This window comes from Mytilus californianus, unplaced genomic scaffold (assembly GCF_021869535.1).
Source record: "Mytilus californianus isolate M0D057914Y unplaced genomic scaffold, xbMytCali1.0.p SCAF_4, whole genome shotgun sequence".
Taxonomy (NCBI): Eukaryota; Metazoa; Mollusca; class Bivalvia; order Mytilida; family Mytilidae; genus Mytilus; species Mytilus californianus.
This window is the reverse complement of record NW_026262690.1, coordinates 26,866,013-26,892,112: the sequence shown is the minus strand read 5'-3', so window position 1 is coordinate 26,892,112 and position 26,100 is coordinate 26,866,013. Positions and strand designations below refer to the sequence as shown.

General features: G+C 31.5%; 1 protein-coding gene across 1 annotated transcript in view; it reads right to left on the bottom strand.

The window, feature by feature from the left end:
* Window positions 1–12,249: 12,249 nt before the first annotated feature.
* LOC127737821 (uncharacterized) overlaps window positions 12,250–26,100 on the bottom strand; it is a 96,666-nt gene continuing 82,815 nt past the window's right edge. Inside the window, exon 10 of the mRNA XM_052248755.1 lies at window positions 12,250–12,380. Within this exon, the coding sequence (XP_052104715.1) occupies window positions 12,265–12,380 (116 nt within the window). The 3' untranslated portion in view covers window positions 12,250–12,264. The remainder of the gene's footprint in view (window positions 12,381–26,100) is intronic.

The window sequence follows — 26,100 nt, the reverse complement described above, 5'->3', positions numbered from 1 at the left end:
GCGGTTAGCTGCACGAACAAACAGTTACGCGTACCTCTAGGGTACGTGAACAAAGTGTTACGTGTACCTCTAGGGTACGTGAACAAAGTGTTACGTGTACATCTAGGGTACATGAACGACCTGTTACGCGTACCCCTACGGCCCTTCATATTTACCCCACGTCTCATTTTATTCAGACCGATATATTAGTGGCTAAACTTTTACCAGTTTATATATTAATATAACTACATGTTATATATTAAGCATATTTGTGAATATTACCCATTTTATTTTAAGGAGGTTCAGTCAAATTTATTTATTATTAACATAGATCTGTGCAATTACATATTTTTTTTATCAAAGTGTTAAGTGTAAACATTTGATATTTTTCATATGTCATTACTATTTGACAACAGTACCAATCATTTCACATATGTCATTACTATTTGACAACAGTATAGATCATTTCACATATGTCATTACTATTTGACAACAGTACCCATCATTTCACATATGTCATTATATAAATAACGCATAGCTGAGAGGGTGATAGAGCAGTGTTACCCCGAGAAAACATTGTCAACCGCGGCGAAGCCAAGGTTGACAATTCTTTTTCGAGGGGTACCAATCTGCTCTATCACCCTCTCAGCTATGTGTTATTTAATTTATTATGCTGATTGTCCTATCATTATTGTCTTTTACAGATGAATTTTATTTAAAAGTATTTTCTATGGCGTCACGTACATAACAACGTTACGGGTATTAGAAAAATCAACAGAAGTGAAGCAAGATGTTTTATTTCAAATAATAGAATCTGAGCCAAAACTTAGAACTTAAGCATTGTCTTTAATATCTTGATGTAAATTCAATTCATTGTCCTTTAAATTATCGATTTTTGATTGGTCTGGACGAGAGGATGACATTCAAAACAGATTTCACCCGCTCAGCCATGTGATAGAGTAAATTAACACCCTCGTATTAACCAATCAAAATATGGCATTTTAACATGAAGTATAATAATACTATTTGACAACAGTACCAATCATTTCACATATGCCATTACTATTTGACAACAGTACCAATCATTTCACATATGTCATTACTATTTGACAACAACACCCATCATTTCACATATGTCATTACTATTTGACACAACAACAGTACCGATCATTTCACATATGTCTTTACTATTTGACAACAGTACCAATCGTTTCACATATGTCATTACTATTTGACAACAGTACCGATCATTTCACACATGTCATTACTATTTGACAACAGTACCGATCATTTCACATATGTCATTACTATTTGACAACAGTACCAATCATTTCATGGTACGTGTCTCTGGAAGATCTTTCTTCGGGTACGCTTGAGACTAAACTTTGAGAGGCACAATATAAACACATATAAAGACATAAAAATCTAAAGAGCAAAACGGGCAAAATTATTTTAGGTAAATTTTATTTTAGGGTATTTCAACAAGCAAAGAGAACACCCTTGTTTTCATTCAAAACAAAAGACGATATAACACACCTATATATGTGCCTGTCCCAAGTCAGGAGCCTGTAGTTCATGTCTGTCATATTTGTTTTTCGTAAATTGTTTTGTTATAAATTATGCCGTTAGTTTTCTCATTTGAATTGTTTCATATTTTTCATGTCCTGGCCATTTATAGCTGACTATACGGTATGAGTTTTTCTAATTGTTGAAAGCCGCACGGTTGCCTATATTACTTACATCTACTTCATTTGAGTTTTCTTGGATAGTTGTCTCATTGACAATCATACCACATCTCATTACTTTTACAGTGTGGATTTAGGGAATCCTAATGTTTGAAAAGGAGCAAATCAGTCTTTTATATATTTGTAAATATTCATGTACATGTAATAAAAATGTTAACCTCAACAGAAAAGTAAGTTACTCACTTGAATGCATTCTGGTTACACAGAGTAATTGCAGGAAATTTTAATGTTTGGTTAAAATTCATTTTCATGTTAACAGTCATTGGCCAGCTATAGTAGTACAACAGACGGTCGACAATCTGGAACACTAGTAATCCAAAGAATAACAACATCAGGCATAACCATAATATTCTACAATAAATTGCAATACAATATGTACAAAAAGAAATGTGGTGTGTATGTCAATGAGACAAATCGCACGACAAAATCACAAAGGGTACATGTATTTCTTTGTTACTTAGAGTAAAACAAGAAAAGCGCTTGTTTTATTTTGTATGTTTGAAAAAAAAGATTAAAATGTTAAGTAACTATGGTTTCAACTCCCTCAGCCAAAGTTTACATTGGACGGTCCTTATTGGTCATCTAGCTCTTCAACTGTTTCGTTTTTATGCATCCTTGGCTTTCAAATGAGCTTTCCTGGTGAAGGTAAATAAAAAGAAGCGACTCGGACGCCTTGCCTTTATAAAATAAAGTGTTGTTTTTCGATTTCGGCTGCAATTTAGGAATAATATTGGCATTCAAATTTGCGACAAAGTTTATATACTGATCTATAATTACAATATGTTAAAAAGCTATATATTATCCTCCCTTCTATAAAGAGGAAACCTAGATATTCAATGACCGTGTGTGCATGTGCGTGTTTACACTAATGGAGGTCTCGGTTTTAAGGCGATAACAGGAGAAAAATAGGAAATAAATGGGTAAGTCTGCCTGTGGGAAAAATGTAGACCAACACGCATCAGAAGGAGAGAAAAAAAACATGAACCGGTACAATTGTTTTATACACCTGAAAAGGGAAAAGGAGTAAGAGATATGTATGAGGGAGATATGTTCCTTAATTTCAAATGATACCACAAGTTTTATAACGGCAAATAACAATACAATTTCCAAATTTACGTGTCAGCGTCGAAGTAGAGACCCTGGTGATACCTTCGGCGACTTACAAAAATGAAAAGAAAAATGTAACAGAGCGTGCCTGTGTGTAATAAAAAAAAATCAACAAGTAACAGTGTATGTCTATGTGTATAAAAAGATCATCATCAACCAAATAGTGCAGAAAATGAAATAAATATGGAAGCTAAAGTAAATTCCTTAGTGTCAAGAGATAATAACAAGTAGGTAAATAATATTAAATATTCAAGATGCATGTAAACCTTTTTCATTTAATAAGATGTGTAAAATCATTGGTATTGAAAACACAGACATTTTTTTACGCCAGCAAATAGAAAAACATCCCGGACACAAAGAAGACTTGACAAGAATAAGAATTTGTTAACAAAGGACAACAAACGATTTTTATGAATCAAATTTGTTTTAAAAAGATGTATGAGTACAAGTATATTTTTTGTAATTGGGATTGAATTGTTTTACTGTAACCAATGTGCTTAATAACTGCCAAGTGTAAGATGTTTGCATTGCATTTAAATGACACTATGCACTAGTAATATGAATATTTATGTCTCTTTAATGCAGGGATGTCTATCTAATTGCAAATGTATAAAAGCAAAATAGTTACCTTTTCAGTGATGATGAATCGGTTTCACCAATGAAACGACATCCGTGAATAGTTGTGCTGTTACTAAATTCAATTAAAACTTTCTTCAGACGCTTCCAAGCTGGCGAATCGTGACTTCTATTCTTTTCTGTAATGTCATGTTTACTAACACCATTTACATTTTTTACTTTAAAAAGGCTATCGCTAAATTCCGGAGTAAAGTCCGTCACTGTTTTCATCGTGAGTTTAGCAACCATGTCACATTGATGTAACATAATCTTATATAGTGGCAATACAAATCATTAAAATGATTAATTATGCATTTCAATTCAATGCCGCAAACCATTTAACTGAAGGTTTATCGAGTTTATCACACATAGATAACATGTATCGTCGAATACGCATAGTTTTAAAACTACAGCCAATGGTTATTTATCTTGTTACCATAGAAAAAGCAGTCATACTTTTAGTTACAACAATGAACAAAATTATGCATTTTGAGTCATTGCCGTTGAGCTTTGATGATTCAAATAAAGTTATATAAATTTTATAATATAATCATTGTTTAAATATACAGCCAATAGATATTTGGTTTGCAATAGTATACTAGAAATGTGTCATTTGCAATATTTCAAATAACCAAAACAAAAACACACTTGTTTTTTAATAACTGTTTTCTCTTTACATTGTAGAAATTTTGATATTTTAATTGCCAATGAATAAAAAACATACTCTTTAAACATCACAAGGACAGCATGCGAAATAAAACTATTGTCAATAAACTTTAAAATGGAGATACAATAGTTTCACCAAAGTTTTGTCCAAAAAATCATACAAAATCAAAGTTGAATTATTGAATGCACGTAATTCAACAAAAGTATACAATCTTATCTAAACTCATAAGAGATAACATACAGTCTAATCCTTTTCCCCCCTTTTATATGACACAGTTTTGTCAATTTCTATTTAAGAAAAGAAACGTTATCTCAAAATATATCACGCCAGTTAAATAAATCTCAAGGGTTGACTTTGGTATAGCTGTATATAAGATAAGAAGATCTGGTAAATCAATTACAAACCACGAACTGGCATATTTCGATTCTTATGTGAAAAAATATACAACAAAATAACCTTGATTAAGGTAAGGTTTCGGTCACAGGGAGATAACTCGAATTCAAATTGTGGAATGCTGCCGATTCATTTGAGCGTTTGAAATCAGCGAAATTTACCGGTGTTGATGCAAACATAATTTGCAAAAATTCTACTAATCGTAGGAAAAGGGAGGCCGCCATATTGTGGCTAATTTCATGGACGAATAAATAAAATAAAAATAAAAGATGGCAATGAAAGAGTAATTGCAGTACTGATATCAGCTTCGTAAGATATTCGTATTATAAATAAGTACAAACTCCAATGGAATCATATGGACAAAAAGCAATACAACAGCCTCATTCAACAGGACGCTATAACAATTATGAAAGAAAACAACGTCAACACAGAGATGGATAAGTTATCAAATAGCCTTATAAGAGCAAGGAATAGTACAATTCCCCAAAAACTATTGCAACTGAAGGTCCAAAATAGAAAGCATCAACAGAGGTTCAAATACAGCTAAAATCATCAGAAATATCTATAAACAATGGCAGGATGTTAGTAAACAGAAAGATCATCTTGTGGCAACAACATTTAGATTGGATAAAAAGGAGACTGCGTAGTTAATTGAGAATGGAACAAGCTATTAGTCGGCAAAATCTTTATCAACAGATAATGGACAACCCCAATTCTCAAACTTTTTTATAGACTAATAAATAGGATTCGCAGCAAACCAACAAACCTCAATAAATTGTCTGAAAATTGATAGTGAATATCATTTTGTACCAAAAGATCAAAGAAGAAGTTTTGCCTCATATTATGAAGATTAAAGTGTCCTAAAGGAGGATATATATGACAATAGCTATCTTAACCTATGTAAAATCAGACAACAACTATATGAACAAGCCATGGAAAAGGAACCAAAGACCGGGAACAATTTACAGAGACAGAAGTCATGAAAGCAATTGGCGAACTCAATACAAAAAAAAGTGCAGACAAATCTGAAATAACAGCTGAAAATTAAAAAAAACCTCAAAATCAACCGTCGCTCCTGTGCTAACATCAATATTTAACAACATACTACTGAAACTAACACTACCAACATCATTTTATTTGGCTTACTTACTCGAGTACTCAGAGAGCAAAAAGATCCAATTGTTATGGGGAATTACCGGGTATAACAACAGTTACACCTACTATTGGAAAAACATTTGAATATGCCTTTTTGGAAAAAACTTAATCTAAAATTAAAAACATTACTACAATTTGGGTTTACAGAAGGACTGTCACCAATTTTGTCAAGCCTGCTCATATCAGAAGACCGATATGAAAACAAAAAGGCAACTGAAAGTTTTTTCATATCTGTTCTTGATGTACATTCAGCATTTGATTTTGTACAGCATGTCATTCTAATGGACAAGGCACTTGATCAAACTATACATCCAATTTATTGGAAAATTCTAACCGAGCTATATGATAGGCTTAGCTCCAAAGTAAAATGGATGGATGGGTTAAGTGAACCATTCAAAATTAAGCAAGGGGTACGACAAGGTAGATTACTCTCCACACATTTATACAAAATATTTGTACAAGACCTATTGATAGAACTAGAGCAGATCTTATTAGGATATTATCTGGGAGACATATATGTAGGAGCACCAACTTTTGCAAATGATATAGCCTTTATTTCAAACAATGAATATGAGTTTCAAATAGTGTTGAATGTAATAGACAGATATGCTAAAGACCACCATTGTAAAATTCATCCTACCAAAACAGAAAACTGACTACAACTGGACTATGGGTGGTAAAATAGTAAAAACCACGGATTGAAGTGAGCATCTAGGCATACAGAGAACAGATGGACAAGAAAATAAATCCAACATTAAAGAAAGAATCCAAACAGCTAGAAGAACAAAGTATGCACTTATGGGTTCTGGTGTACATTGTACAAACGGGCTCAACCCTGCAACCTCGTACCAAATATATAAGACATATGTAATACTAAAACTAACATATGGTTTAGAAGTTCTACCATTGACAAAATCAAATATTGAGAAACTAGAGATATTCCACAGGAAATATTTGAGGCTCCTGCAGTCCCTTTTAGAGAGAACACCAAATGCTGCTGTCTTATTTTTTTTAGGAGCCTTGCTATCACTTTTATACTCCATAATATCATGTGACAACAACAAAATTAAAGATGTTATGAATAGACAAATTGCCACTAATTATGACAACAAGAAAAGTTTTTTCAGCAAAATACTTAACATACTAGAACTAGATGATCTATCTTTCACCAATTATCTACAGAAAAACATACCATAAAAGAGATGACTGGAAAGAAGAAACTAAGAAAAAAGTAAACCAATTTTGGAACACTAAATTGAAATATGAAGCCAACAATAAAACCAATCTAAATATATGAACTTAGAAAGCCTTGAAATTGGACAAACTGCCCAAAACTGGAATCTGAAAAATCTACCAAGACTTGAGCTAAAAAAAGCTAATGTCAAAGCTATAATGATAACTGAAGCATATATTTTACAATCAGACACACACAGGTTTACACACTTTTTAGCAGAACCGTCATGTCAATTGTGCCATACAGATAATGAAGATAAGTGAATGTGGTAACATCATTTCCAGTGCTAAGTACTATAAGAGAGAAATACTTTATAGAGGTAAAAAAGGAAATATTGGATACTATTGGTCCAACAAACTGGAATGCGTTCAGTCGTATCAAGGTATCAAGCTGAAAATAACCCGTTTGTTACTAGATTGTAACAATTCCAAAGGATCTTTAGATATAAGCAATGAACTCGCGGAGAGGCTTACATTTCATATGACAAATTTTCTCTGAAAAATTTCACAAATGTTATGCACACAGTGATGTGTATATAAATATACATATTCAGAGTGTCTATATGCCATTTTGTTTTTCTTTGTTGAAATATTTGTTTGTTTTTATAGTGATTAAGATTATAACACAATGTTGACTGCTGTACCCTAATTTTTGACATTTTTACCTATTATGTCTGTTTATTTTGCTCACATATTGTTGTCAATATAATGGAATTTAATGCATATAATGATTCTCATTGCATTCTCATACAAGTGAGGGGTTTAGCAAGCATTAAAACCAGGTTTAATCCACCATTTTCTACATAAGGAAATGTCTGTAAGAAGTCAGGAATATTGCAGTTGTTTTTCATTCGTTTGATGTGTTTGAGTTTTGGATTTTGCCATTTGATAAGGGACTTTCCGTTTTGAATTGTCCTTGGAGTTCGGTATTTTTATTATTTTACTTTTTTTCATATATATGTAACTATACTATTCTAACACAAAAGAACTCATAATTATTTTTATCAAATTGGAGTAAAGATTGGCACTGACAAAGGCAATTTGTCAATACGATTTTAATTTATCTTGTTGGCATTTATTTAATCTTTTATCAGAACTGTGGCACTAATCCTTCGACTTTCATATATATACAGTATATATATGTGTATGTGCATTATGTACGTTATCACTAAAATGCTAACACTTTCATTAATCAGTATACAAGTATCGCACACTTATATTGGATTCAAATAATTTCCCGTATATTTTTCGTAATTCATATATTGCCTGAAGCTTTTGCAGGGTACTTTTTAAAGTTTGTTGAGACAAATATTTTCAAACCTGATCAGAATGACGAACATCACACATTTTCAGCATCTAAAAGTTAGAGTGATATAGGCCAAAAGAAGTAGGGATAATAAAGACCACAATTGGTCCCAATTTTAGAGCAAGTTTCCAAGTTATTGAATATCATCTTATTTGCCTTATGAAAAAGAAAATAACAAGTAAATAGCTGAACTGAATTATGTTGCTCCATTGCATAACTGCGCATTTATTGAGAGAAAACTATTCAAGGATTCAAAATACTAGAATGCTTGGAGGGACAAATAAATATGTTATATTACATGTAATGCTTTTTTTGCACGTGTATAAATGTTTTACAAATAATAATTCATAGTGGGATACCATCTCAAAAACCAAATTGAAACAAATAATATATATTAAGTAACATCAGAATTTACTGAAGTCTCTACGGTTAAAGTTACAAACATTGTGAACAGAGGGAAAAGTGAAAATTGCAAAACTCTTCCAGGGTAAAATTGTTTTGACTTTACTTTATTGTAAACAAAACACTTAGGCAGTTTGTCGACTTGTAACTGTCTTGGTGTATTCAGTATTTTACCGCGGCTCTATTTATAATAAGTACCCAGAAACTTATACTTGAGTTCTATTTTTATTTCATTTGTGTACGTTATGTTGCATAGTTTTTGGATTTTGGTTTAGGTTTAATCTTTCTACTACTTAGGGTATTATATTAAAGTCATTTAACTTTATGTCATTTTGTAGTTTTATAGATATGGATAATAAAACACTCTTTTTGTATTAAAAAGTTAAAATTTGTTGATTATTAATTTACTTCCATTAATATATATTTAAACCTGAAAGTTCATATAATCATAATTAATATGAAGAAATAATTTAAATTCGTTCAACATATTAAAAAAAAACAAAGTATCTGCAAGCATGAAAAAGGTGTCTTACAGGTCCAAATAGTGCGCACAAGGTAAAATTCATCCCCATTAAGTTGCTGGAAAAAACTCACCAAAGATACGCGCTTACTGTCTACAAAAGACTCGTCAATGACGCTCGAATAAAAAAAAATTAAAGAGCCAAAAAAAGTACGAAGTTGGAGAGCATTGAGAACCCAAAATTCCGAAATGTTTTGCAAAAATACATCATATTTTTTTGGGATAGAAAGTTCTTAGAATTCCGAACAATTCAAATGTTTGTAAACAGTTAATTTATAAATATAACCATACTAATACTATAGTTCATGTCAATATATAAGTGCTGATTACTGGGTAAAGTCTAGGCTATTAAAAAGAGTGACGGAAACATGTTTTGGACATACGGACGGGTAGACAATGAAAGCATGAATGATATGACTGCCAGATTCTTTACAGCACAATTGGTCACTTAGGTTTGGTAAATTTAAATTCAAATTCGATTTTAAAGTCATATGAAACGAGTTTCTTGTAATTATAATGTTAAGAAAAAAATTGAACCAATTCATGCATATATACTAAACTATGTCCTCTCTACTCGTCTTTTTACATTACGTATTTTCAACGATTAAACCATTGTCGTGACGTCATGCTATTCACATACCGTGGTTTCTTTTTCTAGAATCAACGCTTCGTAAATCTCTCGCTGAAATGGACTCACAAAATTATATTCAATTGTTTCCTTTGTGTGCTTAATTTCGTTAAGTTTGAAATGGTTGATTTACTGATTTCTGTTCACTAAAGGACTTAGTATATGTACGATACTGATAATCCATTTCTTCATCATGATCATATCATGAAGAAAGGGATTATTATTCTCTTACAAACTTAGAATATTGTAAAGTGCTCAAGGCTCAAATGATTTCTTAATTGGTTGTATTCAAGAATTTGTTTCATTGTCAGTGCAATGTTTATAATTAATGCATGGCTTCCACTTTAGGCATTTCATTTCTGGATTAGTTTCAGTGATGTAAGTTTTCAATTCAAAATGTTTAATTGTTCAAATATCAAGCATACATTTAAACAAAGGGATTGGACAAAAGACAAGGCCTATACAAATCATTTATTATACAAGATGGAATGAATAATCTGTTAGTATATAATATATTTCTGATAATTCATATATCATTCATTATTGCAGCGAGTCAGGGGAGGCAATCTCCATCCCACTTCTTGAAATATTTTATTGGGTATGCATATATAATAAATAATTATCAGTGAACCCTTGCATAAAAAGTTAAATAGATCAAATAAAGTACGAAATTGTAGAGCATTGAGGACCCAAAATTCCGAAAGGTTTTGCCAAATACAACTACAGTAAACTTTTCCTTCGGTAGAAAATCCTTAGTATTTTAAAAAATTTAAAGTTTATAAAAACAGGTCATTTATAATTATGACCATATTAGTGATAATTCACGTCAACACAAAAACCCGCCCTATACTCATATAAAAGAGAGGTCGTGCAGAAGTTTTATCGAAATATACCTAGAACACGATAAATATAAAGAAACAGTGTTACCAAAGGCAACAGTAGTATACCGCTGTTCAATAGTCATTAATCGATCAAGAGAAAACAAATCCGGGTTACTAACTAAAACCGAGGGAATCACATCAACTATAAAAGGAAAACAACGGAACAAAAGAAACACTGAACTGCAACAAAAACATACGCCAACATACATAGAAACCGACTATTTGATAACAACTGTCATATTCCTGACTTGATACAGGACATTTTAAGAACAAATGGTGGGTTGAACCTGGTTTTATGGCTAACCAAACCTCCTGCTTATATGACAATGTTACAAATACCGCTAAAATGACAACACTACGTGACAGGAATACAGTACAAACAAACGCAAGAACACTCAGGTCAGAGAAATACATAAATAAATAATATAAAAGTAAATTACAACATGTAAACCGTAGAATAACAACGGACACCTCCCATGAATTTACGACAAAACAGGACACCACAAACGAAGTATAAACGACGCGTCACATGAATGAATCAACGCAACAAAAAGTGACGTATTTTTGTAACGTTTATATTATCACAGGTAAGTAAATTTCTAAAAACAAAATAGATTAGTTTTATTTATAACGTACACTTACAAGAATATTGAATTGGGATTGATTTTGTAATGGTGTTATTTTATGTATTTTCTAACCATGACAAGAATATTAAAATGGAATTTTGTTTGTAATGGTGTTATTATAAAAACATAAGAAACTGCTAGAACAGGCATACAAAATGTATGCATACATTGAACCAACTATTTTTTTTCTTATAATTTCTCAATTTGTTTTTCAAAATTTTTTTCTGAGAAATTAAAAATAGTTCTAAAATAACCATGACCTCTTCTTTGCCTCGTCAACTTAAGTATAAATCCTAACCAATTTAAACACGATTCTTTTAAAAGTGTAGAATTCTACTTATTTGTTATTAAACATCCCCTATAAATCAATTTCCAAAAATCGTCAGAAAAAAACGTGTTTCAGGCAAATGAAATGTATTCAAATCGAGTACTAAAGTGAAATTATAGTTATTATCACTTTTTCGTATTTGTGAACATGTGCTCCAAGACAGTCTAGGTTTAGGACTCCTGACGTGAGTTTACATTCATTCATAATTAATGATTTCTGGTCTAACGATTAACACACGACAACAACAAAAATAGGGTTTTTGCTCTTAAATACATTCATTAGGGTTCTGAAAATGAAAGAAAACACATTTTCTATTTATATCTATAAAATGACAGCATTCAAATGGATTTTCACTTTTATGGATTTCGTACAAAGTTCGTCTTGAACTTGCATACCAATGAACAAATTATCAGTTCGCATCTTTTGTACATGTATATCGAGGAGTTTTATGGTTGGCAATTCATGATTATGGAATTCACTTTGTTTATTTTATATGTATGGCATAATATAGCTTTAGAATGGTAGCATACGTGTATTGTCAAAATGTAAACATAAACATTGACTTCTTAGATATTATGAGGTAGATTTTATCAAATGAACAAGGGCTAATAAAAGAAACACGATAAATACACAGCTAGGTAATTAGTTGTTATGTTGTTGGCGAGAAAAAAAGGTTTATTCATTGTTTAGGCCTATTCCTTGGTAATATAAAATTCGTGATAAATAAATCCAATATTTCACACCAGGACAGTAAACTGGCTCCTAGAAAAAGTCCCATAGATCCTCCAATATCACCTGAAAAAAAGGGATATCATGTAATATAACATATAATGGACAATACTGAATGTGAACTTACACATAACTAATAATCCAGAGCCATAAAAATGCAACAAAAATGTGCAATATAGCTGATAAAATTGAAGGACACCTTTTAAGTCAACGATATGTAAATAATTCATTATAAAAAAAAGATGTGGTATAACTGCCAGTGAGACAACTATCCCAAAAGTCCAAATGAAGAAGATCGAAGCATCTATATGTCATCGTAATGCCTTCAACAATGAGCAAAAAAATTCATGTACAACATAGTCAGCTATAAAATATCCGACATTACAAAATGTAACACAATTCAAACATAAAAACAAGCGGTCAGAATTGTAATAAAGCAATAAACGAAAATCAAATGTAGCAGACATGAACTAACGACAACCACTGAATTACAGGCCCCTGACACAGGAGAGACACATGCAGACAGAGTGTAAAAAAATCCGTTGAAAAGGCATTGACGCATCAGATATGTACACAAAAACAACTTATAATGACAAAAAGACACGAAGTACTTGTTTAAGAGGAATCATAATTACTGAAAACAATTTTATAGCTCAGTTTGAACTAATAAACAATAAAATCTCAAGAGATTTAGTGTAAATACACCATACTCAGTATGACAAAGTATGACCTTGAGTTGTGCCAAAATATATGTATTATTAGAATGTAGGACCATAAATTTTAATAACTGACAGAAAAGTTTCTTTTTTGTGCTAATTAATTTTGTAAAATTGGAATGTTTTCAAGGCTAACAATAGCAATCAATATACTGGACAATTGATCTGCCAAATAAATTACCACGACGATCATTTTAAAATTCATCAAAATATATTAATAATTTTAAAACACATTTATATCAAATCTATTAAAATCGAAAAAAGGTCCGGTTAACAGGTTAGCGTTTTTCATATTTTGGTATTCGATATTCGATCCTTCCTACGGTTAAACGTTGACAAAACTATTAAACAAATAAAACTTGACCAAAGAGAAAACCGACGAAAAGATACACAACGATAAAACTAAATATTACACACGAATCCCACAAAAAACAGAGGGTATATTCATCTGCACTGGAAGGGTTTATGCCCTACTTATGGCACCCGTCGTGTTACTGATTGCAAGTAAAAATACAATGATAATCGACCGATCGAGAAAACAGGACGGGACTGTGGTTACGACCTGCTGAACAACACGTCATTAAATATTCAAATATATTAATTATTGCGGTACATATGGGATGTATCTCAAGTCAGTACATGGTGTATCTGTTTGCAGAATACGTAGAGGAATTTTGATTATTCAATATCTTTATATATATATATATTTTATATTTTTGTTTATATTATAAGGTATACGTAGCAGTAAAAGTTATCAACTTAATCTTTTCAATGGAATTTAGACGGATCTTTTTGCCTTTGGTCAAAACCTGTGACTTTAAATAAAACAGGAAAAAATTCTGAATTTTGATTACTTAATATTTTTTACATATATATTGTATATTTTTTTTTAATTACGATGGTATACGTAGCAGTAAAAGGTGTTAACTTAATCTAATCAATGGAATTTAGACGTCTCTTTTTGCCTTTAGTCAAAACCTGTGACTTTAAACAAAACAGGAAAAATTCTGAATTTTGATTACTTAATATTTTTATATATATATATTGTATATTTTTTTTTATATTACGAAGGTTTACCTAGCAGTAAAAGGTGTTAACTTAATCTAATCAAGGGAATTTAGACGGATCGTTTTGCCTTTGGTCAAAACCTGCGACTTTAAACAAAACAGGAATAAGTCTGATATTAAAGGTGCACAGTTGGTGCCCATTCTCGTGACCGTATAGGATAGAATGCGTTGTGTTTATATTAAGACGAAAAATACGTTTATATAATGAACGATTTACTGATGAAATACAATGACGTTTACACATAGATACAATGACGTTTACACATAGATACAATGACGTCTACACGTAGATACAATGACGTTATATAGACGGCGCTAACGCGTATAAATACATGTATATATCCCGAGGTACTGTGAAATAAAATTGAGAATGGAAATGGGGAATGTGTCAAAGAGACAACAGCCCGACCAATGAAAATCTCTATTTATCCTCAACACCCATAGAAATACCTGCAACCTGCCTATAAATTTGATAACCAAAAATGTACATAGATGTTGTAAAGGCGTAATTAACAGCTTTTAAAGAAGCTAGCATTATCCTTTATAAACTTCACTTTCCTATTATAAAAGATGTCCTCTAACTACATAATTCAAAGTTTGGTGACTATGCTGAACACATCGATCTCATCCGACTTGAATTAAAGGATACAATAGATACAACTAAGTCTGCCTCATATTTTTACTTACATCTAGAAATTGACAATGAGGTTCGGTTGAAAAAAAAACTTTCCGATTTCAACTACAAAACTGTGAACCTTCAATTTATATGCAGCAACATTCCAGCAGCTCCTGCATATAGAGTATATATCTGCCAGTTGATATGTTATTTCAGAGATTGTATTTTGTATCATGATTTCCTTGACAGAGGGTTGCTATCAACGAAACATTTTAATCAAGGGTTCCAAGTGTTGAAGTCATCTCTTCAAAAATTACGGACTGTTTCCAGATGACGACAGATATGTTCAAATTGTCGTGAATATAATTCCGTCATCTTTTCCTCTTTTTTCGTATGTGGCATCATCGGATTAGACTTACATTAACAGGACGGGTTCTACATGTGGAGTAGGATGTTTTTCCCCTTCCGGAGCAGCTGAGATGACCCCTGTTTTTGTGTTGTATTCGTGTTGCTAAGTCTTAGGTTTCTATGTTGTATTTTGTATACTGTTGTTTGTGTGTTTGTTGTCTTTCGTTTTTTGTTTTTGTTTTTGTTTTTTTTTTTTTGCCATGGCATTGTCAGTTTGTCATCGACTTATGAGATTAAATATCCCTTTTGTATCTTACGCCTCTCTTTTTAAATCATTTCATCGGATTTCAAGTACGTATATCTTGCATATTGTGAGTTCATACGGATTCCGCAGGCTTATATTTTTGTATTATATATTCAAAATGAACTTATGAGTTTTCAACATCGGTTAACTACTCCTGCCTCTTTTTTCCTAGAAGTGATTTCGTTTACACCCAAATATGTTATACTTTTTTTACAGCAAACTACGATGCGATATCAGTTGTGATTGCAATGCAATTTAAATAATTCTTTTTTGAACATTTTATCGAAAGGCTTTGGTCAGAGACTTTAACAAAATATTTATCATTTAAACTGCAAGAAAGTTATTATTTTTAACGTGTGTGTAAACTGTAGCTGATGGAACTTACAGATAAGAGCAAACGAATCGTACGCTTTCTGTTGTGTAATTTCCTCATAGCTCATTTGTTTATAATATAGATCAAGTTGCATAAAATTTTCCCTGAAACATAATTTTAAAAAGATTAGAGAACTACTTCTTACAACATACATGTCTGTAAACGATACATCAGTTAATCATTAGATTGTGTTTCCTTTTACCATCATGTAGCGTAAATAATGATACTTGTCGCAGAATATATTAAGATGAATGTCGTGATTTAATTAATTAATCCAAAATTTAACATTTGTATACAAAGCTACAACTTTCTAAGTGGAACTACTTTGCTAGCGTGGATAACTGTTACAAAATTCTTATAGGAACAACTGACGATTGACCTCAATAATTTTGACCTGGTACATGCATGTAGCCCTTCGCAGGATAGCAATCATCTGACTAAAGTATATTTATAATCAGGTTTTACATGGTTCAAACATTCTATCCTTGAACTCTATTTCTCCGCTTTTTGACAGTCATTTCTGTCCATTTACATCTCTTTTTAAACCCTAGAAGTAACTTCATGAAAATACGATCGGTTAAGAGGCTATTTTTCAATTGAGGAGGATGACAGTTATTATGTAAAAATGTCTCGTCGCCATTATATTAAATGTCGCTCCGATACTGAAATAAAATTGTCTAGTCTCAATTTTCTATCTTTCATTTGTGTATATATATACTACAAAATAGAACAGGTAAACAGAAATGAACTTACAATATAAGACCATATTATGTCCTCTAAACGTATTTATTGGGGGGAGGGGGTCTTTTTTGGATCTCATTACCGCATACTTCATATCATCTTATTGATAACAAAACGTTATAAAGGACAAATAAAGTACGAAGGTGGAGAACATTGAAGACCCAAAATTCCGAAAGGTTTTGTCGAATACAGCTATTGTAATATATTCCTGGGGACGAAAATCCGTATTATTTCGAAAAATTAAAAGTTTATGTTAACACAATAATTCTCATAAATTTTAATGTTACTTACTTGATAAATTCATTATTAATGTCCATCATTCCATCGTATGCCGAAAAGTATTCTTTTAAGTTCGTAAAGGATTGCAGGAACGCTGTTCCGTCGTCACCAACTGTCTCATACAATGTTAACATAGCATTAAATTCTGTATAATTACTATCTATTACTTCTTTTACATCTTCAAATGTTCTTAAGTAATCGTAATGTTTTGAAAAATTGTAATAAATAAAGGAATCTTGATCATTCACTATTGTTTTATATATTTTTAAATGAGATGAAAATACTTTATTCAATTCAGACGATAAGTCGGAATCATCCTTTAAGATCAATTGTAATAAGTTTCTTAGATCACTTCTACAGTTTGTCATCTGTCCTGATAAAAACTGTGTTCCAATAACAAATTTTTCACCGTCTAAATTAGAAAAATAACGATCAATTACAGAACTAATTAGATGAAGTGGTCCAAAAAATGTGTTATTAAACGAAATAATGGTTTCTGTTAAGGAATCTAATGCTTCTTCGACCGATTGCATTGCCGTTTCTGCTGAGAAACACATCTTTTCAAACTCTGAATGGCTGTTTTGTAATATACGATATGGTCTTTCTATGACTTCATAATATGTAACTGCTTCTGAGAAACTTAATTTTCTCATTATAAATCTAAAATCGTCGCTCCCACGAATGATTTCTTCTTTGGTCAGATTTCTACTGACATATGCTTTGTCAACTAGTTCTTTCAAATAGGTTAAACTATCATATGTTCTATTAAAAGAGCTTGAAAACATGTTAGTGTATTTTACGGCATAATCATTATGTGATAAGGATTCATTCAACAAATATACTGGAACTGCGTAATCGTTATGTGATTTTGGTGCGTAGTCATATGTATAGTTGAATATTCCTACGCCCTTACGATACGCCGTTTTTAATTTAGCAAAATCTATCAGAGATCGTCGAACTATTTCTTGTCTATTCAACAATATATCAACAGTTTGTTGATAAAGAAAATCGCGAACAGCCGCGTCAAGGAAGACAGTGGAATTCAACGATCTAAGGTTATTTTCTATCATTAAAACATATTCGTTGTATGCAAGCGAAATGATATGAAAATTACGTTCGTCAAACGCATCACGCGCTCGAATGAAATTCTTCAGAACAATATACTCTTGATATCCATACAACCATTTCTTCCATGCACACACTGATCGCAAATGGTTGAAATTAGCTGAAAATCGTACTTTTAACACACTTAATAACTTCATTAAATCATCTAACAATTTGATTTCAAAAACAGATAATTTTGTATGAAAGTTTGTGTAAAGATCTTTGAATTCCTGAAATATATCGCCATCCATTCGGGAAGTAACTTCATTTGCACTCTTTAACTTGTTTATCAGTCCCTCTGTAGTTTTCTTTGAAAGAAACTTCTTTGCAGCAAACTTTGAAGTTGATGCATATGATATGTCACTGTGATATACATGATATTTACATGGAACAGGGCAATTACAATCTTCTTCGTACAGACTTGGAAAGTCATCTGTAATATAACAATTCAATTTGTTACTTTTTGTTCTATATAAAGCATATTTCAAGGGGTTTCTTGTCGTATAACACACCAAGATGAATCAGAATTGATCAAATGAAAGATAAAAAAATATGCATTATCTGACTTATATTACAATTTACAACTCCCGTTAGCGCCGTATGTCGCATAGGGCGCGATCGGAAATCTGACTTATATACCGTCAAAAAATATAATCTTTTGCAAAGATTTGCAGAAACTTGTATCTCATTTTACCGATCACATGAAAGTTGGATATTCTTTTCTAATGCGTGTAGGTATAACCACGCAAAACGATTCAATAATAAAGTGAAATAAAACTCATTAATCTTGTCGTAAGTAGTAAACTTTGGTAATCAGTGTCCAGTTTTTGGCCATGGCGTTGTCAGTTTGTTTTCGATCTATGAGTTTGACTGTCCCTCTGGTATCTTTCGTCCCTCTTTTATAAGACACTACGATTAAAATTATGTATGCCGGACGCGCGTTTCGTATACAAAAAACTCATTAGTAACGCTCGAATGTATGCAATTCAGGTACTCCTTATTACAGCATTTTTGGTGGTTTGGAAGTCTGATCTAATCCATTTTCCAATGATTCAATATGAATTCAAAATTAAATTGGTGGACGTTTATATATGAGCAATTTGGGTACCCCACATTAAATGGCGGATTAAATGCTTATTATGAAACATTATTGATTATTCCAATATACAAGTAATGATTTTAAGAATATTTATCACAAAACATTATTTTGTCTTTTCTACATGAGTACCCCGTGCCAATTTAGAAAAATGATACATTGTTGTATATTTAAAATTGAATCATTAGACATACAAAATTTCTAGCATTATTCAACTCAAAGCCCTTATATTCAAACAATCATGGTTGTCCATGTTCAAATTCAACTGGTACCATATTCAATAATTCTCTTAGTAACTGTATTTTTCACAACATATCCCATTCTTTTTCTTTTTCATTTACACGATTTTTATTTTCTGTTCCTGTTACATTGTGACAGTGGCATTAGTGTTTTCATGACGTGCAAACATAACTGGAATTGTTTAACTGTGTACATTTATAATGGTATTGTGTTATAGGAGTGGTCCTATGGTTTTTATAGTTGTTTTCCTTAAATTTTTATATTACAATTGTTACGTTAGTAGAAAATTTGACATAAATTTGGAACTAACAGTCTAAGAATCATGACGAATAAGCTTGTTATTACATTAAGATAATGAATTAATAAAACCATGCCCTTTGTTTCTATTACCACCTCATTTCTATATATAACATACCCAATATCTGTTTTAAACAGCTGTAGTATTGCCCAATCGTGCAAACTGGTGGGTAACCTAAAACGACAAAAAAAAATTTATATTGTCTTTTATTTTTTTCATTCGTTGACTAACTTTCCTTTTTTAATTGTTTCATGTCTTCAGGTGGTGAGATGTTTTCCGTTATATACTAGTAAATTACGGTTTGAAAGTTTTAAAATTTGGAGTTTATAACTTGAGTTAGTCAGAAAGACTGATTATTACGATTAAAGTCCATATGTATATATATATATATATATATATATATAGAAGTCTATAAAAAGGACCAACCAGCAAATTTACTATGTACCAAACTCGATACTCTAATATACGTGACTCACGTATATTAGAGTATCGAGTTTTGTTTATATTATGATGTTCAAGATTATGCATTAAAATCAATAGACCAAAACTTACCTGTATTACTGATCTATTTTTAACCTACAATCAGTATTGTTAAAATTATTGACACCGACGAAGGCTATTTGTTAAGCCGAAATATTTGTCAAAACGATTTAATAACAACACCTTCGTATAATACCATCTTATATTAGTATCGTTGTGCAAATTTTTAGACTTATATATATATATATATATATATTCAGAAAAAAGGACATATCGAAATATCACCATTAACAAAACTTATAATATCGGTTTTCTGATGACGGAGGGTAATAATTAATAGTCGTTTGAAAACAACTGTGTTAGATGTTGTTTTTCAAGAGTTTCTCATAGAACCAAACACGTTTGTTATTAAAAGTCTTTTATTTGCAGAGATTATGATACTATATATATATATATATATATATATAGAACCGTCATTATCTTATATTTATTTTCTTATATATATATATATATAAACTTTACTTTAATGCAAACTATCAGATCGGATGTGAATGTGTATTTTCAGGTCAAAACAGTCAGACGATCGTCTCGTCAACATCAATTAAATGGTTCATATAGACATATCAGTATGTGTTGGAATAGAAACTAAACCCAACGTGTCATGTTCAAGTGATACATACTGACAAGTCTGATTTGTATTCCTAAATAGTGAAAGTTTCAAGAGTAAGCGATTTAAATATATATAAATGACCCTTCTTTAAGAGAGATTTTTTCATCACTTTCTATTATGGCTTACATTTGACCCAAAAATATCAAAGATATACAAGTTATAACTAAAGTTAAAAAAAATCAAAGTGACCACGAAAATCGGGTCTTACAAAAATGCGGAAGAAGAATGTTCTCACGTGTGGAACTTGCATACTGCAATATAATATGGCGAAACAGAAACCAAATTTAACATCAGACTAAATAATCACAGGTCATTTTATACCAAAGGAAGAAACTACACAATCACGAGATACCTCTTAAGAACAGGACATTATTTTCAAAATATCACCATTCAAACTAGAGGCTCTACAGAGCCTGTGTCGCTCACTTAGGTTTAAGTGCTGAGAAAAGCTCACTTGACCCCATGGGCCAGATGAGCTAATAAAAGAGCCTAACTAAAATTGGGACAACCAAGGTAGAAAATAGAGAGAGAGAGGTTTTGGATACACCAGCTACGTAGTCTTGAATCCAATGTATTAAATGATATAGTTTAAACTACGTTTTATCATAAATCAGAGGCATAAATCTTGAATTTCATACAATTTAAATAGCTCAATTAATCTGCTTTGATCTGTTAAACGAATGTGCAATAAGCTGCAAAAATATGTTTAAAAATAATATATGATAAGCTGCAAAATATCTCATCAGCATCCAATTTTACCTGGATGGCTGCACACTGCATGATGAAGCTAAACAAATAAGAAGATATGGTATAATTACCAATGAGACAACTCTCCACCAGAGACCAAATGACATAGAAGTCATAGAAATTAACAACTATAGGTCAACGTACTGCCTTTAACAATGAGCAATTTGTTTTAAACCCATACTACAGTCAGCTATGAAAGGCCCCGAAATGACAAATGTCAAAAGATAGAAAGCAGAAAAACAAGTAACAAAAAACACAGATGTTTTAAAAAGATTTTAACAAATAAAGCAGTTAATTGAACTATCTTTTTCACGTTTCAGCTAGGAGTTCAAAATTTTACCAAATCTGAAACATACTAGTAGCCAATATACTGTAAATTTACCTTAATAATAAACAGAAAGAACACCTTACTCCAAATTCCTAAATGAAAAGGTTCCCTAAAGGCATCAGAAATCCATGTTATCAAGTACATGGTCAAATGAAGTGAATGTATTTTTTTTTCTCTGTTAAAATGGTAAAGGAATGTTATAAATGTTTAAATAACACTTTCTAAACTTTATTCGTTCGAACCGAGACTAATATAACAGTGTTTGAGTAGTTTCAGGTTCGAAGCGCTGTTCTATATTAACGTCCATCAGGAACTCCCAAAGTCAATATTAATATTTGAAAACGAAGGATGAATAATTACCGAAACACGTGAAGATCTATAAGATCAAAAGAAAACGCATTCCTAGTAACAATTTTGAAGGAAAAACATATTTTAAAAGTTAAAGTAATCAGACATAAAAAAACTGTTATTATTTACTTCAAAACACTTTATATTTAAATAGGCATGTTTGTCCACATTTGAATGGTATCATAATCCATCCGGGATAATAACTGTATTTTTTTCACAGAATATTCTATCCTATTTTCGTTTCATTTACACGATCTTCAATTTTTTGTCAAATTTTCTGTTTCTAATAACGATGTCATTCGGGGTGTTATGAAGTCCAAACATAATTACAGTGGTTTACCAGTGCACATTTACAATGTTATTTTAGTGTGCTAGCGGTGACCCCTTTATGGAGAATTGTTATAATTATTTCTTTTAATGTTTATTACAATCGTTACGTTGGTAGATTTAATAATTTCTTAATTCATAAACGGACTATTTGAGCTAGTTATGTTATAAATCATGTCAGTATCAAAGCACTGAATACGGAACTGATGATACTTTCGAGGAGTAATAGTCCACCAGCAGCAGTATCTTCCCATAAGGGATAAGGGACTTTCCGTTTTGAATTTTCATTGGAGTTTCGTATTTTTATTTTACTTTTTCTCAATAATATGAAAACTTAAATGTTAATACAAACCGTTTTTTGACGGCATGTAAATATGTCTACATCCACACATTTTTGCAGCTGTATGTGTCAGACAATCCAGTTTACAATCTCCTTGAGAGTATCTGTCTACATACTTCAGTTCTCTGCTACTGCATACACCATGTGGAGAAGGAAGATTTACAACCTACACAAATTCAGATATTGCAGCATTTCAGTAATTGAGAATAATAAATTAGCTAGCAGAAGGAGGATTATTATTAACGTATAATGCTTGAACAAAGCAGCAATAATAATAATATTCTTTTTTTAAGATAACATACATGCCGAATAAGAAATGATACGATGATATAATCTGAATATGATGTGAATTTAAATCGTTTCGAAATCTGCTAGATAAAAGAAGTATCCTCGAAAATAAGTTTGTTTACAGTTATATAATTTGTTAAAAATTTAAATCTTAAAATGTTTTCTTATCCATACCAGATTACTTTAAATTACGCTTATGTGTGCAGATTAAACAAAAAACTGTTTTTCACCTCCTGAAACCCCACGTTGTCCAAACTATTATTTAAATTGTAAAATAAAAATGTTTTTCTTATGCATTTTATTTCAAAAATTATTTACTCTATTCAAAATAATATGCATAGCATTGTCTGTTTTGGGTATAAATCTCTCTGCTTCTTTAAGCAAACTCAATATTCAGATTGAATAATTATTATTGTGTGTTCCAATTCATGACATGAACTTTAAATATAATGTAAAATCCTTCAGCGCGTCAAAACTTCAATTTCTGAAATATGACATGACTAGATTTTCTCGAAATATTTTCTCATGTTACTAGTTCAAAACAAGATTTTGTAGATCTTACTTTGCTGAACAATTTTGTCATTTACACTTTTTCTCTTTCTATAATAATATTAAAGATAATACATAATCCAAAACTGTTAACTATTTCTGTACTATCAGTAACCCGGTATGAAGATTACTTTACAGTTAAATATAAACCTGTTTAACACTTTCACCTATGTCAGTTTTGTTCTTACTGCTTTAGTTTTTGAGATGAAAGCCAAAAACTTCATTTCACCCCTATGTTCAGTTTTTAAAAACGATCAAGTCCCCGAATACAATCTATAAACTAGATACCCTAAGGAACATTCAATTAAAGTTTATAAGTATTTGACCAAGTAGTTACATAGAAGAAGATTTTTTTAAAAGTAATTAGACTTTCACAAAAATGTTGAAAAAAAAACGTTTTAAGGACAATAACTCCTTAAGGGGTCAATTCACTATTTTGATCCTGTTAGCTTATTTGTAGATCTTACTTAGCTGAACATTTATTGCCATTTATACTTTCTCTCTATCTATTATAATATTAAAGAAAATAACCAAAAACAGTAAAATTTAATAAATATAAACTATTTCCAACAGTAACCCAACAATGGGTTGTCAAACTTGTCTGAAAATTTCATAACAGATAGATCATGACCCATTTATCACTTTAACTCCATGTCCCTTTTGTTCTAACTGCTATAGGTTGCACTTTGTAAATACAGCTGTTTCTCAAACCACGCCTCTTTTGGGGAGATATATAATATTCATAGATATGTTAATTTGTTAACGTACTGATTCCCATTTATGATCTCTGTGTTTCATCTCATAGAGAAATCACTTGGGAATGTAACCAGTATAGAAAAACATGGTAGCGCCTAAATTTTAATTCTTAGGAGGTCCAAAAATGGAGGTAAGGGTAGTATAGAATTTAAGTATAAGTTTAAACTCTTAGAAGTTCAGGGCATATAAATGTTGAAAATATGCCGCACAGCCCTATATTTTGACCTTTGAATAAAATAGTAGTGCATATAAAAAATTGAAAACAACACGTTTAATAATTTCATGCGTCCGAAGCGCTTTTCTGGATTTACCTTCATCAGGAACTCTCAAAGCCAAACATTTGAAATCCGAGGGATGTATAAGTACCGAAACAGTTGAAGAGCTATATGACAAAAATACCTAAAACAAATAGCCAAATCCATCTAGGGTCAATTTTGCCTGAGGGAGTTGAAACCTTGGTTTCTTTATAATTTCAAAATTTATAAACGGGCACTTTTAGAAAAGTTTGTTATAAATCATGTCAGTACCGAAGTACTGACTACTGAGCTGATGATACCCTCGGGGACTGATAGTCCACCAGCAGAGGTATCGACCCAGTGATGTAAAAAATTGAAAACAACACGTTTAATAATTTCATGCGTCCGAAGCGCTTTTCTGGATTTACCTTCATTAGGAACGCTCAAAGTCAAACATTTGAAATATAAACTTTCCGTTCTAGGATATTATTTTTCACGAAACTTCATAGTAAAAGTGTCACAGTTTTAGCCGCAAAGGGAGTTCCTATGGGAAATTGCATTGTCTATATTTACAGAATTGCAACCTATAGTTTTTGAGATAAAAGCCAAAAACTGCATTTGTTCTATTTTTAGCCTAGCGGCCATGTTTGTTAATGGATCAAAACTTCGGATACAATTTATAACCCAGTTACCCTAAGGAACATGATGAACAAATTGTGTAAAATTGTCTTTAAAGGGCAATAACTCCTTAAGGAGTCAATTGACAATTTTTTATCATATTAATTTTTTTGTAGATCTTACTTTGCTAAACATTTTTGCTGTGTACGGTTTATCTTTATCTTCAATAATATTAAAGATAACCAAACACTGCAAAATTTCCTTAAAAAAAATTTTTGTGGCAGCAACCCAACAATGGGTTGTTCGGTTCGTCTGAATATTTCAGGGCTGATAGATTTTGACCTATTGAACATTTTTACTCCTTGTCAGATTTGCCAAGTGATGGCATAACTCACATGGGGCCCTTCGGTCCCGGTGAGCTAAAAAAAGACTTTAGCCATTCAATTTCATAATTCCTATGCCGTTTTTTTTATAAGAAGCGGCGAAATTAGAAAATATATAATCCGTCTAAAAAAAGTTAAAACATGACAAACCCTTAATAAAGGTATGTGTAAATTAATTCAGGCCATGTACATATTAAATAGGAAAGTTGTATACCGATGTCATGTTGATATATTTTTAAGTACATTTAGATATTATACAAATTAATCCCATGATCTTCTAATAGACAGTATATATAAATTCAATCCCTCTATATCTTTTATGTACCAAGTCCAATGCCAGTAACAATATGTTCCTAATGTCGTAACTACAATCCCGTCCCCTCTTTTCCCGAATATGACCTACCGAATTTGACTTATAACCGGGTTTGTACTGACATGAACAACACAACGGATGCCACATGTTGAGCAGGATCTGCCTACCCTTCCGGAGCACCTGAGATCACCCCCAGTTTTGGTGGGGTTCGTGTTGCTCAG